We start from the raw sequence: 20,268 nt of genomic DNA on the forward strand, positions 1-20,268 counted from the left end.
GTAGACTGTTATGCAGAATGCATTGTTTCAACAATCTAACTTCAGTTGGATAAAGATAAATTAACTGGAACTCAAGATCAGTGAATACTTGAATCCATCCTATTAATTTCTTGCCATCTTCACTTAGCATTCGTATTTGACAAAATTCTGTTCAGAAGTATCCCTTGCCCTAATTTTATTCACAATTCTCTAGCTCAGAAATAATTTCAGGTTGTTTGACATATCTTCTGTTTGTGTTTTTAAATGTTTTTTAAAAGTGTTTTTAGGTTGAAAAAATATTTCAATTATTATTATTATTTGTGTTTTCATAGTTTTAATGTACTAATGTTAAAAAAAATTAAAATTAAATATTTTAATACATTTTTAAAAAAACATTATTCTGAAAAGCTATCTGCATGCAGCATAAACATACAAGCACCATTAGACTATCACTAACTGGAGATAAAATGATTTCCATTATCGAATATAGATGCTGAACATGGTCGTCGTCATTCTGTGGGAGGCTTACATTGCGTAGTCCAATCGCTGCATCAAATGAAACCTCCATAATTTTACTTAAACAAGTGGATGATCTATAAATTAGGGATGTGGTTTGAATCAATCCCAGCCACCAGGCACCAGCAGATGGAGGATGATGTCATCTTATTAATTAATCCACCTTAAATCTAACTCGTGAAAATTTAAAAATGGAATTGGATAAAAATAGACGAAAACAAAAGGGAAGGCACCCTCTCTTGGCGTCCACAGACTGCGGTAGAAAAACTATATGAAGGGTTGCCTCTTTTGGATTGAAAGCATTGGAAAAGCTACTGAGCAAAAGATAGTCTGAAGGATTCTTTTTTCTGCGGTTTCATCCACTGGTGGTCATGTAAAGAATTGCCTTGAAAGATCCTTTTATTCATCACCTGGAATAAAAAGAAGTGCTAACCAAGCACTCCTTAACAACTACCCCTTACACGCTTCGCAAATTCACATCCAAAAGTGCAAGAGAGTTCACAGAAAAGATGGCTGGAGGAGCTTTTGTCGGGCCAAGTACGGTGGGGAACTATGAAGGTCGTGTCACTACCTTCGTTATCACCACCTGTTTGGTTGCTGCCATGGGTGGTCTCATTTTCGGTTATGACATTGGTATCTCAGGTAATAAATGGAAGACCTTTTAATCATCTTTGCTGTGGTGACGAAGATTATTGATTAATTATATCTGAAGGCATTAATGACTGGATGATTCTGTACAATGTTGCAGGTGGGGTGACTTCTATGGACTCATTTCTCAAGAAATTCTTCCCATCTGTGTACCACAAAGAGAATGAAGATCATCGAGAGAGCATGTACTGCAAATTTGACAGCCACTGGTTGCAATTGTTCACATCTTCTCTCTACCTTTCTGCTTTGGTAGCCTCCTTCTTTTCCTCTACGGTTACCAGACTATTCGGCCGTAAAATCTCTATGTTGTCTGGAGGGTTGGTCTTCCTTGTTGGTGCCTTTCTTAATGGTGCTGCCGCCAATGTAGCAATGCTTATACTTGGTCGTTTGTTGCTTGGTGTCGGGATTGGCTTTGCTAATCAGGTAAACTGTTTCTCTCAGTGTTGGCTTGGAAATGGTTATAGCGTTTGAAATTGATTTTCGTATTTTCTCTGTTCTCTGCAGTCTGTTCCAATTTATCTATCTGAAATGGCACCAGCAAAGATTAGAGGCGCGCTTAACATTGGTTTCCAAATGGCCATTACAATCGGTATCCTTGCTGCAAATCTCATTAACTACGGAACATCAAAGATCAAAGAAGGATATGGCTGGAGAATTTCTTTGGCTCTTGCAGCTGTCCCCGCTATAATGATGATTGTTGGATCATTTTTCCTTCCAGACACTCCCAATTCTATCCTTGAGAGAGGCCACCCCGAGAAAGCGAAGAAAATGTTGCAAAGGATTCGCGGCACGAACAATGTTGAAGCAGAATTCCAAGACCTTGCAGCCGCAAATGAGCTTGCAAAGAGAGTGGAACACCCATGGAAAAACATCTTGCAGCCAAGATACAGGCCTCAGCTTGTCATTTGCATATTGATTCCATTCTTCCAGCAAATTACTGGAATCAATGTCATCAATTTTTATGCACCTGTTCTCTTTAAGACCTTGGGTTTCGGAGATGATGCTTCACTTATGTCTGCAGTCATCACCGGCATAGTCAATGTTGTCTGTACAGCTGTTTCCATCTACTCAGCTGATAGGTTTGGGAGAAGAATTTTGTTCCTTGAAGGAGGCATTCAGATGATTATTTGCCAGGTATTTAATGCAACCTTAACCAATTTGTTTACTATATTAAAACTCTTCTAACTATGACGGATTCACATTAGATTCATGCTGATTCAATGAATATGTTTACTTTGATTGCAGATACTTGTTGCAGTCATGATAGGCATCAACTTTGGAACAAAGGGTGTAGGAAACATGTCAGGTAGCACAGCCGACTTTGTATTGTTCTTGATCTGTGCTTATGTAGCAGCATTTGCCTGGTCTTGGGGTCCATTGGGATGGCTAGTCCCTAGTGAAATCTGCCCTCTTGAGATTAGATCAGCAGGGCAAGCCATCAATGTCTCAGTCAACATGTTCTTCACTTTCCTCATTGGCCAGTTCTTCCTCACCATGCTCTGCCACTTGAAGTTTGGTCTATTCTTGTTCTTTGCTGGCTTTGTTGTTATCATGACCGTCTTCATTTACTTCTTCTTGCCCGAGACAAAGAATGTCCCAATAGAAGAAATGAACATTGTTTGGAAGGCACATTGGTTCTGGGGCAAGTACATCCCTGATGATGCTGTCATTGGAGGCCATAACTTGAAGGAGCTGACTGCGTGAAATGAGCTTGTACAAACAGTAAACGTAGCACCGCGCACGGATTTGATTGCAAGCGGTGGTTGTAATTGTTAAAAAGTATAGGTTTTTTTTCCTTTCTTCTTATACAAAAGCCTGTTATCTAGTTCTTCTTCTTCATTGAAAATAGAGACTTCGCCTCATTTGCTCATTTCTGGATATGGTTACTCTCTAGTTTTCTTACCAAATCAATAAACCTACAGTTTAAATTACAACATAAAATCTGGAACTCATCCAACTTGTTCAATACATCACAATTTAATTTCCCTCTAGAAAATTTAATATCATCGTCAATCTTACAGTCATCAAATTAAATATTAAGAAATTATATTTCACCCTCAGCCAACTAATTTCACCACTCTCTTCAACATCAAGAGCAAGAACGTAAAGATAATTCCAACAATACTGCAAATAAACAAATAAACCAGAAGGAATCCTCAATAATTTAAGAAGTTCAAGATCTTCTCTTGAAAATGATGTCCTATGTTATTCATCAGCTCAAATTATACAATTGGATGTCTATACAGACCGTAATATTAGAAAATGTCAACGAAAGCTGGACATTTGCTCACATCACATGATTCTCAAAACTAGCGAAAATGTTGAAGGAATACCCATGTCTATGCAACTGATATGGACTCCAAGAGAGCATCAACATATTCTTTAAGTTTTGCCTTTGTAATTGCACCTTCCCTTCTGCTTTCAGGCACTTCCTTCCCATCTTTAAAAAGAACCAAAGCAGGCAATCCATAGACTCTATACTCTTTAATTAATTTGGGGTTCGCGTCATGATCGATCGTAACAACCGTCAATCTATCCCCATATTCCTAAAAGTTAGAGAAACAAAAACCATATCAGAAAAGATTGACCATTTCTTGGCCCTATCAATAGAAAGCGCCTCTTAATCACATCTAGATAGCACCCTCCAACCAGCTCTGGCGCACCAAATGCTATCCACATCAAATTAACTAGAAAAATCATGAGAATTAATTCTTTTTGCTCACATCTCAAAAATACATGAATTGGGACAGTGAAAAAGAAAACCCTTTTGTAATCGAAGGCTAATGTATAGTCATGATTGAATAATATAGTAAGAAAAAAGAGATACCTGAGCCACAGATTCCATGGCAGGAGATATTAACCTACAAGGACCACACCAGGTTGCCACAAACTCAACAAGAACTGGACGGTCAGAATTTAAGACGACATTTTGAAACTCACTTTCGTTAATCTCTGCAATAGCTCCACATGTTATTGTAGTAGACTTGTGAACTTTACAGAAGCTGGTTGACCTTCTTGAAGAAGAGGATAGTTTTCTTTGACTTTGAGTCGAACGCAACAAGAAGAGCTTCTTCGGAGAAGATAAAGAAGCTGTGGAAGTAACAGTGCGAAGTGGAGGAAGAGAAGAGATGGATAGAGGACTAGAAGTGCTTGAGAGGATAATCTTGTCCATGGTGGAGCTTGAGAGGTAGAGAGAGTTGCAGGGATTTTTACAGCATTGGTAGATGTTGCGTACAAGGTTTTTGGAGGTGCATAGGGATAAAAGAATTTTTTAAAAAAAAAAAAAAAAAGAAGCCAATGGATGAGTTTTTGCCACGTCAAAGAGCATGGCCACGTGGGGTTCACGTGGATGATGGGCGTCGCTTGTTTATGATAAAGAGAGCCATTTCATTTTCCTTTTATTTTTATTCTTTTAAATTTTAGATTTTTAGGTGTTTGTATCAATATTTTTTAAAATATATATTCTTTTGAAAAGAAAGTAAATAAAAAATTAAATTTTAATTTCACATGACAAATATTATTTTATAATAAATTAGATTGATTTTAAGTTTCTATTAAAATACCTAACAAATGTATAGATCGCAAGGATAGATAGAGCAGCTAAACTTATAAAAATAGATTAAAAACAGATTATAAAATATAAAAATAAATTAATTTAATTCTTAAGAGTAATTTTCAATAAAATTAGCTTTATTTACTCTTATGGGCTTTTTAATGGGCTGCAATTAAATTCACCATGGACTAATCCAAAACCCAATTTATTAACAGACACCTAGAATATCTAATCCTGAGGCTCTTATAGCAATTATAATAATAACAACTCTCCCTTCTGACAAACGTAATACCAATCATGTCCTTCACCGGAGCTCCCTCATTACCTGTAGTGACCGACGCAACCACATCGAAACAATATTTCTGCTACCAATGCAACCGCACAGTCTCGATTCCTGCCTCTTCCTACGATGATCCATATTGCCCAATTTGCCACGATAGCTTCATTGAAGAATTCGAAACCCAAAACCCTCAAAACCCGAATCCATTCCCCGACTCGTATTTCAACGACCCTTTTGACCCCTTCTCTTCTCTCTTTCCTCTCCTCTTCCAAAACTCTGGCACTGAATTTCCAGCTCGACCAGGGTTCTCCGGCCCGAATGCGTTTAACCCCCTTGAGTTCCTCCGTTCTCACCTCCAAAACCTTCATTCTGGTGGGGGGTAGGGTCTAGTTCGTGATTGAGAACAATGGACACGAACCTGGTCTTCGATTCCCAGATAGTAATTTTGGTAATTATTTTATTGGGTCGGGTTTGGAGCAACTGATCCAACAGTTGGCTGAGAATGACCCGAACAGGTATGGGACGCCTCCGACGTCGAAAAAGGCAATTGAGGCATTGCCCACGATGAAGGTTACCGAGGAGATGATGAAATCAGAGATGAATAATCAATGTGCTGTGTGTAAAGATGAGTTTGAGGGAGGAGAAGAAGTCAAAGGGATGCCATGTAAACATGTGTTTCATGAGGATTGTATAATGCCTTGGTTGAACATGCATAATTCGTGTCTGGTTTGTCGGTATGAGTTGCCTACTGATGATCCTGATTACGACAATAGATCTCCTAGAGGGCAAGAGAGTGGTGGGGGTAGCGTCGGAGGAATGGAGAGAAGGTTTACTATTTCAATTCCGAGGGCGTTTGGTGGAAGTGGTGGTGGTGGTGGTGGACAAAGCAGTTCTTGACATATTGGATTGGCGATCATTGGTGAGTGTTATAATTATTATTATTTTGGTGTTTGTGTGTGTGTGTGTTTGTTTACATTCTTAGATTGTGCTTTCTAAGTTGTTCTTTGGTGTAAATGTTGTTGCAGTTGTTAAATTTGGATTGGTTGCTTAAGGGGTTTCTGGTTTAGTGTTGCTGTGGAAGTAGTTTAATAGATTTGTGGAGTTAGAATGAATAGTTGTTCTTTTGGTGAGTGGTTTTTTTTTTGTTTGTATTTATGTTTTATCAGGTGTTTTTGTTGTAAAGTGTATTGCTTTATGTTTATCTTATGACTCTATTTCATGTAAAAAAAAAATTATTAAATTCTGAGTAGTTAAGGGGTTATGAGAAGAGGATATTAGGGTTTAAATATCATAAATTTGAGAACGAGTAGGTTTTTCCTGTATTTATTTATTTACTCTTGTTTATGACCATGCCTATTGTGTTCTAGGAGTTGTTTTTTAAATGTGTTGATTTTGTTGAATATTGATTGAGATTATGGAGTGTTTGGTTTGAAATTATTTGGAGTACCATTTAGAAGTTGGAATGTTTGTATTGGAGGAACAATAGGTTTTGTTTGTGTTTATGTTGTAAATTGTTGCTTTGCATGAATTTAGATTGAGTAATTAAAGGAATATGAGATTAGAATTCATAAATTGGAAAATGAGTAGTTTTTTGTACTTCTGAAAAGTATTTGAGGATTTTAACATGTTTTATTATGTTGAGACAACATGGCGAAATTTGGTTGCCTTTTTTTTTTTGTTTTTTGGAACTGGGCTTGAGGGATTAGGGGTTCAGTAGTTTGTTATTGCAAGTTGTGTTTTCTTAAGGATAGTTTAGTTAGTTTGAAGAAGCTTGTTTTGAGAAATTTATATGGAATGATGAAATCAAGTAGGAGAGAGTCATGATCAGCATTTTTAGTTTGTACAATGTGGCAAAGTATTTTGTATATTAGCTGTGGCATTGTATTTCAATTTACCTAATATTGGTTAACTAGGAAATTTCGCTCAGTTTGGCTAGATATGATATTCAAAGGCCCTGATTTATTTTACTGAAATGTGACCAAAGTTCATATTTGACTAATTATTTTTTATTGTGGGAGGTAATTTTAGGGTAATTTGATATCTAAAATTAGAGCAGTTGCCAGTTGGAGAGATTGTTGTGTAATATTCAATGATTGTAGAACTGAGTTACAGGGAATCTTTCACAATAGTTGGGAATATTCAATGATTATAGAGCTGAGTTACAGAGAATCTTTCACAACAGTTGCATAATGTTGGTAGCTTTTTAATAGAAGGTTGCATTATAGAAGTATGAGTTCTTGCATGCTATATGGCTGTCTGAGTTCCTGGTTTCTTAATTATAAGGTTGTATTTCTACTATGAGTTTTTTGGTTTCTTGTTTCATGACCTTTGTTGTCTCTCAATTTGCTATGTCAATGCTATTGAAGAGACTTTTCTTCTTGAAGATGCCAGTGGATGCTTGTTTAGCATATATCCTTGTGTGAATGACCTTTATTTACAAAACCATTTTTTTGTTATTTTGATGTTATGTTGCATTTTTGTGGAATTGAGCTGTAGTAATTGAGGATTTGTTAGTTTGTATTTGTAAGTTACAATAATACCCTATGGATTGTAAACATGCATTGCTAGTCTTTAAGTGTAAAAGGGTTGATCAAACAAAAGTCACAAATTTCCATAAACCTCGCAAGCTCTAAAGATAATAAAAGAACTAATAAATAGATATAGATGATAACTTTGATAGGTGAGTAGAATATGAATGCCTTATGTAAAACAAGATTTTTTTTCCTAACACAAAAAGGCACTCATTAATTGAATAACAAGTACGAAACTAAAGAAGTAAACTTAAATGAATCAAAAAGTTGAGTAATTTACTGATAATGATTCAAATCATCAAACTCAATCGCAGCTGGACCTCTTTGAATTATGTAAAATGTTGTCAATGTATTACTGATGTCGTCTGACTTGTTTGTTGTTGTCTCTTTTTTTTCTCCTTTTTCTTCGATCACTTGTCACTCTTTTTTTCACCTTTTCTTTTGACTTTCTAACTTTTCTTTGTTAACTTTTTTTATTTTATAAATCAATATAAAACAAAATTACAACTAAATTGACAATAAAGCAAAAGTAACAAGACTCTTCTAAAACCATTCTTCTTCACACCTCTCATAGCCAAAAACATTTGGTGCAATCTTATGCTTGAACACGCATGTTGATGTAAATTGAAGGCTTGAATCAATTGTGTTCTGTGGTGGATTGTCGGTGTGATGGAGTTGCTAGTTGATTTGCCTGTTATTGGAGATTTATTGTCTCTTATTGTGGTTATTAGTAGTAGTGGGTGCAGTGGCTAGTCTATGACATAGAGTGGTTGGTACCAAGTTGGTTGGTGGCATAGTGGTTGATGGTAAAGACTAGCTATTGTGGTTTTCTGTTTGTTAGTGGGTAGTGGATATAGGGGCTAAAGTTGGGTTTGTGTTGGCTATGTTTATTTGTGGGTTGTGGGTTGTGGTGGTAGTTTGATTTGGTAATGGCTGAGGCTAAGGCGACTCTAGTGGTAGGGATGGATTGGGTTGAGTGGTGTGGCTAAGTGGTATGAATGTGCTGATTTGCTGGTTACTGTGTGGCTGGATGTGATGGATTTTTTGATAATGACGGCTTGAAGATCAGCTGGAATTGGTTTGATGCTACTGTAAAACTGAAGATTGTTGATTTCTTGATGAGGGAAGTTGTTGGGTTGTGATGGGTGGGGGTTTTGTGGGTGACTACTGTGGTGGATGGGTGGACAGCAACCCCGTTTGCTACGTTCCCTTAATTCAATTTTTTTTTGCTAAAAATTATTTTATTTTATTTTTTTTAAATCATTTTGATGTGTTGATCTCAAGAATAATTTTTAAAAAATAAAAAATATTATTTTAATGCATTTCTAAGCGAAAAGCACTTTGAACTGCTACCGCAATCCCAAACAAGCTATACTGGTGGCTTTCTAATAAATATAGGGGAAGATGAATAGTGGCTAGGGTTTTTGGTTTTAAGGTTTGTTTGACTGAGTGATTTTTTTATTTTATTTTTTTTACTATAAACAGAAAGACAAATTTTTTTTTTCTAGATCATTATTGATGATGATCCTTCACAATTGTTAGGGATTAGAAACTGTGTTAAATTTTGAAGCTTGGCACAAGCTCTAATAGATCCATTAATTGTAAAAACAATTAAAAGTTTATACAAAGCTGACGTGGGACAAAAAAGATTAAAAAAAAAAAGAAGAAAGAATAAGCTACGAAGAAGCCAAAGAAAGAAAATAAAAGGCTGAAGAAAAGAAGAATGGAGCTGAAGAAGAGAAAGAATTGGGGTTGGAAAAGTCTGCAACTTTGTAAATTTTATTCAAATCTTCAAAAATTATATAACATTTAGAAAAATAACATATAAATATTAAAACTTTAACTAGAACAAATAATTGAAGATATAGCCCACTAAATAAAAAATGTATCAATAACTAAATCAAACCCAATAAATAAACTCAAATAAAATTCAATAACATTGGGGCTGAGTTATCCTCCATCTTCATAGATCATACAGATGTGTGAATTATGTCTCGGGTCTGGTGTCCCCATTAAATTTTATTGCTTTTGTTTTATTTGGGCTAAAGATATCAAGGGGTTTTAGTTTGTGGTTATAGGATGAGATCTTTTACGATATTTTAGGAAATATGAGTTAGAAGTAGCACGATTTGCATGAAAATTTTATGGTTGTTGATGAATTAATGGAATTGAATGTTAGAATGGGGTTTAGTGTTGTGTAATTTGATAATTAGTTGTGCATATGGAATGTTGATTGATATTAGATGAAGATAGCGTGCATAAGTTCACAACTTTAATCTTATATGTCGTTTCAAGTTCCTGAGTTATAATCACTAATACATTGCCATAGATCACATTGGACTCATACCTGTTAAAAAATAGTTTGGATGTTGGGTGATCTCTGAAATCTGAGCAGTTTGGCAAGGTGGAGAGACTGTTGCATGGATGTTGGGTTACTGGGAAATATTTTACTGAACCAGCATGATGTTAGGTACACTTTATGTCACAGAATGACTAGTAAGAAAAATAAAAGTTTAACAGGAGGTTGCATGTCACCAAGTTTTGTTCTGTCTTTTAGTTTTGGTTCCTCTTATTTGTTTTTTCAATACCTTTGGTTGTCTCATGATTGTGGATCTTGAGGATATTGAAGAGCATTTTCCTTTAGTGTTTTTATCCTTCTTCTGGAAGGAGCATTTGAGTGCTCAGTTCGCAGTAAGTGCTCACAGCAGCAAGCATATTGCTTCTATATGTTCATGTCTCTGTGGCTCCACCATAAAATCTTTCTTTAAGCAGTTATACAGGTTGTAACGCTGTTGTCCCTTGTAATTTATTTTTCAGTCATTATGTGGGCAGTAGCTGAGAATCGAAATCCATATTTGTGTCAGACTTGACCCCCAAACAAGTTGAATCTTGGGATCTTTACTTAGGCTGGGTGATCACACTGGAGTTTCTGGTCTCCTGAACATTGAAACTGTTGTAAATAACTTAGGACTTTGAATTCTATGTCAAAAGTTATTTTCATAAATAACTTATGACAAAATAAGTCAGATTAGAAGTATGTCTAATGAAAAAATGACTTAAAACAACTTTTGGTTTTTTTTAAAAACAAAAAAATAGACGTAGTGCAAGTTAGAATCCATGTCAACAGTTTTGATTTAAAGCAAAATTTTGAGTCAATTTTTTAACAAAGTTTTGATTTAAGTCAAAAGCAATTCCTAACCAAACATGTTCACAACTTTTCTTTCAAAATCTTAAAGTCATGCCAAAACATAACCTTAATCCTTGTAGCTTAATGTTTAGAAATTTCCAACTACATCTCGCACTTTGAAGTTTGTATCTTTCTAAGACCTGCTGTTTATAAATCAAGTTTTGTTGAGAACTGGGTAGTTTTAAGTGGTGGTTTGAGATTATAATTGGTTTGTTTGTTTTTTTTTCTCTCCAATTTCCATTTCTTCTCCTATATGATTTCTGGCAGAATACAACTTGCAAATTGCGGATTTCTAGATGTGGGATTTGACCAACTGTTTGAAGTAATGGTTATTATCTTCATGCTTTTAAAATACCAACATACTTGATCCGTCAGATGGTAATGCTAACTAAAGTCATTGTAAACATGGCCCTCGTTTCATTTTTATCTAGTTACATGTTTTCTTCTAATAATAAATTTTCTTTTAATATTTTATACAGTACCATTATGGATTATTTTGTCTTCATCTTCTTGACAGGCTCTGTTTGACCTACTTTTGTAGGTGTGGAAAGAATTTTGCAAAGAATTTTTTTCTTTGTGAACATGGAATCTGGAAACTGGAAAGCAAGTTCCTGTATGTTGACATGAATATATTTTAAGATTTGCTGATATTTACTTCTGGAAGGTCCGAACACAGTAGTTTTTGTCATATATTCAAAATTGATTTTCATGTTGTATATTAACTTTTATAGGTTCTATATCCTGAAATGCCCCTTTTTTCTGTTATTATTCATTTTTTGTTCATTGAATGAGTTTAACATACTAGGAAGGGCCAACTAGAGGCTTCGGCCACCGGCAGTGTATAGATAACTCTCTCAGAATCTGTAGAGTGTCTGCGAAACTCTCTTACTCTATATGACAAGTCAAAAGCTATCTATGTGTATTGTACCTGTGAATGTATTCAAGAATAAGAACCATTGATGCCTGCACAGAAAGTAACACGGTGTTTGAGTGGAAAAGGAGTATGGTGGATAAGGAGAAAGTAGTGAGTAGAAAAAGAATACAGTGGTAAAAGATATCATTGAAGTTGTGCAAGCAGGCAGTTTCAAAGATTTATTAGATCTTGAAAATCTTGATTTGGAAAGCAGCTTCTTGCATCTGGCAAAAGGTAATATCAAAATTTGTATGCATGTGCGGGGCATGAAAGGCATGCAGAGTCAATGAACAAAATTTTCCTACAAGGCTCAAGTAAATGACAGCAGGAATTCTTTTATGGTAATGGGTTTTCATACCTTGCCTATCACTCAAATACTCATATGTTATCAAATCTATATTGTTTATGAACTTCTATCTTAATTATATAATATACTAAAAGAGTTTAGTGTTCCTGTTATTGTTTATCTAGATATAAAGTATTATGTATTACAACAGTGTAATGACAGAACTAGCCTTATCATAAGAAGTTGCAAAGACAGAATGGGAGGGGTGACGTGGGGTTTGATACTAGGATGCATTAGATATTAAGAGGATGGTTAAGGAGAAAATAGCTAGTTTTAGTTTTGGTAGGGCTGCAAGTTCGAGATGTGGACTCTAATGTTGGGGCTAACAAGCATTGGGTGTTAAGATAGACCAGCGCTCAACGTGGGGACACCTAATGTTGGAGCTTACCTGTGTGCTGGGTTAGATTCACGAGTATAGTTGAAGATCTTGACGAGATTTAAGGCTCATGGGTTTTACATCTAAACCTAATATTCTTATAAGTCCTGCAGTAGGCTTCAGTGTTCTTGTGTTTGGTGTCTAGACTCAAGGTTAATGGGTCTTTAGGATTTAATTTTCTTAGGTCATTTGTTAGGATCTAAAGCTATTCGGTATTAGGTTTTATAAAATAATTATTTCACTTATAAATATTATTATTTTTATTATAGTTGGAAGTATTAACATCAAATATATTATAATTTGTGCTTTAAATATTATTAGTTCAATTATAATAAAAATAATAATATTTATACCCCAAATAATAATATTTTTTTATATTAATATTTTGAAATAATAAAAAAAAATTGTATCACTAATAATAATATTTTTTATATTAATACTTTGAATTATAATAGAAATACTAATATTTATAAAACAATACTATTTTAATATTAATACCTTTCAATTATAATAAAAATAATAATATTTATAGCATAAATAATAATAATTTTTAATTTTATTCTTTAAATTAATTATATGATTTTTTTTGTAATAATATTTTATTGCAAATTTATTAATGATAATAAAAATAATAATTTATATTTTTATCCTTCAAATGATGCATTAGGATTCAATTCACTTGGGTCATGGGTTAGGGTCCAATAATAATGGTTCATGCATAAGGATCTAAGTCTAACCGGTTTTTTCTCATGATCCAATTCACTTGGGTTTTATGCTAGGACTCCATTCTCTTGGATCGAACCTAATTGTTTTATGTCTTGTGTTAGAATTCAATTTTATTAAGTCCTTCATCTAAACCCAAGATTATTGGGTTTTAAGCTATTAAATATTGTTATTTGTATTTCAAATATTATTATTTTTATTATAATTAAAGTATTGATATGAAAAAAAAAGTATTATTTGTGTTATAAATATTATTATTTTTATTATAATTAATATTATTAAAAAATTTAAAAAATGTATTATTAATATTAAAAACAATCATAAATTGAATTTAAAAGGTAAAATTAAAAATTATTATTATTAATAAATTTAAAAAAAAACTATTATAACTATTAAAGAAAAACCATAATTATTTTTTAAAATTAAAAAAATGGACAAATAAGTTAAATAATAATATTTATACAATAAATAATACTATTTTAATATTAATACCTTCAAGATTAATAAAAATAATAATATTTTTACCGCAAATAATAATATTTTGAACTATACTAGAAATATTAATATTTATAACACAAATAATATTATTTTTAATATTAATACCTTCAATTATAATACAAATAATAATAATTTTAACACGAATACTAATACTAAAAATAATAATAATATTATTATTAAATTTTAATTTTATCCTTCAAATCAACTATTTGGTTTTTCTTTTATGATAATAATATTTTATTTTAAATTTATTAATGATAATAAAAATAATAATTTATATTGTTACTTTTCAATTAGGTCATGCGTTAGGATTCAATTTATTTAGATCCTTTGCTAGGATTGAATGCTCTTGGATCTTGTCTTGGGATCAAAGTTGAATAGGTCTTGTATCAGGATTCAAAAGCAATAAGTCCTGTATTGAGCTCGATCTTTAAAGGTGTAAGTCTAGACTTAATTCATTAGGGTCTTATGTCAGGATCGATTGTCTTGAGTCCACTATTATAATTGAAAATATTAATATTAAAAATATTATCATTTGTGTTTTAAATATAATTATTTCATTATAATTAATATTATTAATAAATTTGAAAAACAAATGTGATTAAAATTAAAAAATAATCATAGATTGGATTTGAAAGGTAAAATTAAAAATTATTATTAATAATAAATTTAAAAGAAGTATTATTACTATCATATAAAAACCATAATTGTTTTTTTAAATATTAAGAAAAAAATGGGCAAATAAGTTAAATAATAATATTTATACCACAAATAATATTGTTTTTAATATTAATACCTTCAAGATTAATAAAAATAATAATATTTTTACCGCAAATAATAATATTTTGAACTATACTAGAAATATTAATATTTATAACACAAATAATACTATTTTAAATATTAATACCTTCAATAAGAACAACAACAACAATAATAAAATTTAATTATATCCTTCAAATCAACTATATGATTTTTCTTTGTTGGTAATAATATTTTATTTTAAATTTATTAATGATAATAAGAACAATAATTTTCATTTTTACCTTTCAAATGGATCCTTTCTTCGTCATAATTCAATTTGCTTAAATCCTTTGTCAGGACTCAATGCTCTTGGATCCTGTCTCAGGACCAAAGTTAAATGAGTCCTGCATTAGGATCCAGGGGCAATGGGTCTTGCATAAGGCTCGATCTCTAAGGTTCTGCATCTAGATCTAATTCACTATGGTCTTGTGTTAGGACTCAATTGTCTTGAGTCCACCATCAGAATCCAAGTTTAATGAGTTTTGCATCAAGACCCGAGGTTCTTGGATCTTAGGTTTCTAAATAGAATTATTTGTATTTAAAAATTATTATTTTTATTATAATTAAAAGTATTAATATAAAAAATAGTATTATTTGTGTTATAAATATTATTTTTTTATTATAATTAATAATATTATAATAAAAATATTATTATTTGTATTATAAATATTATTATTTTCATTATAATTAATATTATTATAAGGTAATTAATAAATTTGAAAAAATATTATTATTTGTATTATAAATATTATTATTTTCATTATAATTAATATTATTATAAGGTAATTAATAAATTTGAAAAAATATTATTATTTGTATTATAAATTTTTATGATATTTTTTATCAAAATAAAATATGAGCCCGCAGCGTAGCGCGAATACATAACTAGTTATAAACTAAAAGAGAAAGTGGTTTTACTAAAACCTTCTAACAAGGCACTATTCATTGGAATAGTGTTTTTTTCTTTGCTTTTTTTTATTTTTAATTGATTTTTTTCTATTTAATTTTATTCTTTAATATTATATTTTATTCTATTTTAATTAATTTTTTTATTTAATATTTTATTTTTTTCTATTTATTTACCATACTCTCATGACACAGATTTCAGGTTTAACAGGTTAACTTTGTTTAATACGTTAACCCAGTTGACTTAGTTTTTTTTTCTTTTTTTTAATTAGTTTTTTCTTTCAATTTTATTCTTTAATATTATTTTGATTAAAAATTAAATTTTATAATTTATTTTTTTTACTTTTCATTAGATTATCCTGACCTCATGATATGAAAATAATACTTGACGGATTAACTTGGATTGTTTTTTATACTTAATTGATTTTTTTTTCTTAATTTTGATATTCAATATTGGATTAGTTGGGAATTAAGCTTCATGATCTATTTTGATTTGCTTTTATATGAGAATATCTTTATATTAAGATCAAAGTCATGAGTTTTGGTATTTTAATCCTGGTTAAATCAAGTTGTTTTTTTTATTTTCTTTCTTAGATGTTATAATGGTTTCATTACTTGGGTATCGAGTCCTTTAACATCAGACTTGTTTTTTATTGGGTTGTTCATGTTTCATGACTCAAGTCGCGGGTTAACCTTATTAACTTATTTTTATTTTTTTAATTGATTTTTTAATTTCATTAATTAATATTGTATTTAATTAAAAATTAAACTTTATAATTTATTTTCATTTAATTTTCCTTAGCTTTTGAAGAATTCCACCCAACTCAATCAAACTTTCATGCATCATCTAGAGCTGTGCAGTGTGCTGTTTTGCATGCTTAAAAGTGCATTTCAGGTTTTTACCACTCCATATTCCTAAATATTGAAATCAAAGATATGAAGTAATAAAATTAACCAAATAAATATCTCAGTTTATGATGGAATGCTCTCCACCTTGCCACAATAACAAATCCTCATCCTTTCAAGACAAGGAAATACTGCAACAACTTGATCACCTTTTCATCGGTATAGATTTGCTCTGAGCTTGCCAGATGAAGCTGGCAACTCTTATGATATGAGCACTTGACAAGTTCAGAGCTTTTGGATGCCCAAGATTGATCATTTAGGCGTTTTCCTTTGGTGGGTTTAGCTGCTTTTAATTACTATATGATCTTTGTATATGTTCAAATTATAATGGAGTTGGATCTACTGTGGCTTTTCTTTCTTTTCTTTTTTTTTTTTTTTTTTTTGAGCATCCACATTGTTGCTTTCTAAAGACAGTCTTTAGCTACAATAGCTAGCCACCCAAGCCCTCTGTCTCCACTCGCTATTCTCGCAAAAAATCCCTTGAAAAGCCTCAATCTTTATGCAAATATCTCCAAACCACTGGTTTCTCCCATTCCTCTATCCAATCTAGGTATTGTTGGTCTTGATCTAGCCAATTTGGTATTGTTATTTCATTACTGATTGTAATTTGAGGATTTGATTGGTGGGAATTTGATGATCATGGTGGTTTTTGGCATGGAAGCTAGTGTTGGTGCATGTGCCTTTGGTTCAGGACATTTTTAGTCTCTGTAAAAAACCCTACAAGCCTAAGCCACCGACTGTCGAACATCAAGAATTTATGATACCATTGATGCCCAAAATTCCACTCCTGTCGGGTAAGTTCTTATGGCTACTTTTTTTTTTTCTTTTTTTCTTGTTGTTCATTGATCTATTTTATTAAATTAAAAGTAAGAGTTAGAATTTGAAATTGTTGTTATTTAATTTTTATATATAGTCAGTTTAAAAGTTAATTATCTTTAGATGGATGTTATTTATTATTGTTGTCATTAATGTTTTTTTTAATGATGTATCTATTGCTTATTTTAATGAAAACATATATTTAATTTAACTTGAATTATTATTTTATTTTTAAAAGAAAGAATTCATGCTTGTTAAAGCAAGTTCAGAAATATATATATATATATATATATATATATCAAAATAATATGTTCATATTTTTTATGTGGCTAGAAATTAAAAAAATTATAAATGTGATAAAATTATTTTCACAAAATATTTAAAATTTTTAACAACAAAATACTAAAATAATGATTTTAATCAATTTTTCATGAGAAATTTATTATTATTATTATTATTATCACATATATAATAATTGAAAAGAAAATGTTAAATGCAAATTAGAAGTTATAATATTATTTAAGAGTCATGCCAATATTTAAGAGTACGTGAATTAATATGTGAAATTTTTTGAAATGCAAAGAATTAAAATAAAAAAGACCAGGCTCAAGGCCTAGCCCACCAAAAGTTGACTAAAAGCATGTGTCTGAAGGCTAGGCTCTGGTGCATATCTGACTTTAATTTTTTCTATAAAGAGAGTAGATAATATGTTATATGTCACTTATTTAAAAAAAAATAATAATAATGTGAGCAATGTGTTGTTTAATGTGATCGATAAAATATGTTTCTTTATCCACTTTTTGATAATCAAAATGGCCAGAAACTACCACTTTCAACTAATTTTTCCATGAAAATACCTTAGAAATACTGTACAAACATTAATAAAAACTTAGAAATTAACCAAAGATACACACACACTCTCTTCCAAAATATGATATATTTTTATGGTAAAATGAAACAAAAAATCATCACTATCAAACTTTTCCCATTAAATGAATTATTTGGACATCAAACCTAGTTATTTTAGTTGTCAAAATTACGATAACAAACTACTTTTTTTCTTTACTTTCATTTTCCAATGAGGTTCTCTCTAGTGCAGGGAGTAAGAAATATATAAACTTTTGAATCATAATAATTTTTTTTTTTTAGAATTTGGGATAAGGCTTGATTTTCTTTGTGTTTAACATTTCAACCTTTATCTTTTATTTTAGTAATTTTATTATAATTTCAAAACTAATTATAGCAAACTAGGCCATAGAAGGACTCAATTGAAAAGGGAAAAAAAGCTTTAAAAATAAAAATAAAAAGTTGGGTCATTACAGTGAATTAGTTGAGTCGACATCCAACTCTTTTAGATTATGTATTACTAGAAAGGAAAGAGGAGTGTTCATTTGGAGAAGCAATGTAACGGTGGCCATTTGTTGGTGTTGTTGTTTTTGTAAAGTCAATAATTGATGACTAACTTCTTGGGGACAAAAGGATCTTCAATTTTAGAGATGTTGTTACATGATCAAGTTATGGACTCAAGTTAATAGGCAAACGGGTTTTTTTTATGGAGTTGGTGGTGGAGGAAGTGGAGTGATGAGAGATTAAGAAGTTGGATAATATTTAAATCCTGATTTTTTTAATTTTAAAAAAATATTTTTTTATTTTTTATTTAATTTAAATTAATATATTTAAATATTTTTATATTATTTTGATGTACTGATATCAAAAATAATTTTAAAAAACAACTACTATCACATTCCAAACACTCCTTTAATGTTGTCTATGAAGACAATAGTTGGATATTCAAATTTTCATATTAGGGCTAAGTACATTGATCCAAGTTATTATATATTAAACTTTACTTAGCAAATCAATATTGAATTTTTTTAATTTTATTTCTTGCCTAGCCCCGATTAAAATTAACCTTATGAGAGTTGTATTGATGTCAATCAGTTGACATAATAAGTTCAAAAACAACTCTAATGACTGGTAAAAATCATATTTTGGCTCGTCAAGGGTTTTAAAAAAATATTTTTAAAAACTATTTTATATTTTTATTTAATAATATGATAAAAAAGCAGACACTTGTAAAAATTGAATACAAATTAAAAGTTAAGATATTTGTTTAAAACTATGATAATCTCATAGAAAAAAAACTAAAATAAATTATAATGACTAATTCAAAATAAATAAAATATTGAATAATAAAACCAGATGAAAAGAATATTTGTAAGATAGATTTTAAAAAAAAAATAGAGAGAGAGAAAGATTTTGAAAAATTAAAAAAAATCAAGGTGCTTCGTAATGTTTTCCAATTCTTTTATATGAATAATAAAACATCATGAATAAATAAAAAAGAAACGATTGGCATGGAGAATTCACCACGTCTCTAGACACATATTACTGTTCATTAAAATAATATAATTATTAAGTCTCTCTTTCAACAAACAACCAATGAACATTTTATTTAGTGTAATATGGTTTTTTCCTCAAATGTAAAATTACATCAAGCCTTCAATAGTTTGATTAAAAAAAATTACACTTCACATCTCATAGTTTAGAAGTTGTATAATATTTTGCATCCATAAAAAAAATCAATAAAAAAGTTGGAATTATTTTAAAAAATATCATTTTCTTTTAATTAATGACTAAAAAAACCTATTATGTTAAAATAACAAAATCGTTACACTTCTTCTCTTTGCCAAATATAAACCCCTAGCCACTAACCATCACTAGAAAAGTGGTAAATACAAACAGAAATATCAATATAATTTTTTTGTTGGTAGAATGCGGTGAAGTTTATCAACAGATTATTCCCTTATTGTATCCATTGGTAAACACCGATCGGAATCTTCCATTGGTATATACTAAGGGAATTACAAAGGGAAAAGAAGGAATTAACAAAAAAAAATCAAAAGGTATAATGATGTGTTCCTTTTACAAACAAAATTGTTAACGAGTTAATTTCTTCTATAATATGTAATTTATAATCCGGTGAACAATTCTCCTCTCTTCTTCCCTAATGTTTTCTTCTTCCACCATTTTTCCTTGCAATAAATAGCACACACCGTCTAATTTAATCAGAAATCAACTTACCACTACAAATTCAGCCACTCAAATAATCAGTTTGTCAGCATCCTTGTGATTAATACTTAAAAGTGTATTTTTATCAAGGTTTTTTGACACGACTAAAAGGTTGATGTCTTCTCCCAACTGCAGGAGTGTCGAAGTAATAAATAACCCGGCAAGACCGGGGTCGAACCACAGGGAGGTTAATTGTAAAAATTATAAACAACAATTA

The 20,268-nt window shown here is 30.9% G+C and overlaps 3 protein-coding genes across 3 annotated transcripts; 2 read left to right on the plus strand and 1 right to left on the minus strand.

Moving 5' to 3' along the window:
* Nucleotides 1-883: 883 nt before the first annotated feature.
* LOC105109303 (sugar transport protein 10-like) lies at nt 884-3,447 on the plus strand. The gene is made up of 4 exons (XM_011003957.1): nt 884-1,137; nt 1,244-1,566; nt 1,648-2,277; nt 2,389-3,447. Exons 1-4 carry the CDS (start codon nt 1,005-1,007, stop codon nt 2,845-2,847), a joined length of 1,545 nt encoding a protein of 514 aa, XP_011002259.1. The 5' UTR covers nt 884-1,004; the 3' UTR covers nt 2,848-3,447.
* Nucleotides 3,304-4,382, minus strand: THX (thioredoxin X). The gene is made up of 2 exons (XM_011003956.1): nt 3,971-4,382; nt 3,304-3,689 (listed from the first exon to the last, which is right to left on the minus strand). The coding sequence occupies exons 1-2, from the start codon at nt 4,313-4,315 to the stop codon at nt 3,483-3,485; spliced, it is 552 nt and encodes a 183-aa protein (XP_011002258.1). The 5' UTR covers nt 4,316-4,382; the 3' UTR covers nt 3,304-3,482.
* Nucleotides 4,383-4,946: 564 nt separating this feature from the next.
* Nucleotides 4,947-11,464, plus strand: LOC105109301 (E3 ubiquitin-protein ligase RING1-like). The gene is given in 3 exon segments (XM_011003955.1): nt 4,947-5,350; nt 5,352-5,895; nt 11,236-11,464. Coding segments are annotated over 2 exon segments (879 nt in total). The 5' UTR covers nt 4,947-4,993; the 3' UTR covers nt 5,874-5,895; nt 11,236-11,464.
* Nucleotides 11,465-20,268: the final 8,804 nt, after the last annotated feature.

The sequence above is a fragment of the Populus euphratica genome, unplaced genomic scaffold (assembly GCF_000495115.2).
Source record: "Populus euphratica unplaced genomic scaffold, PopEup_1.0 scaffold303.1, whole genome shotgun sequence".
NCBI classification, from domain to species: Eukaryota; Viridiplantae; Streptophyta; class Magnoliopsida; order Malpighiales; family Salicaceae; genus Populus; species Populus euphratica.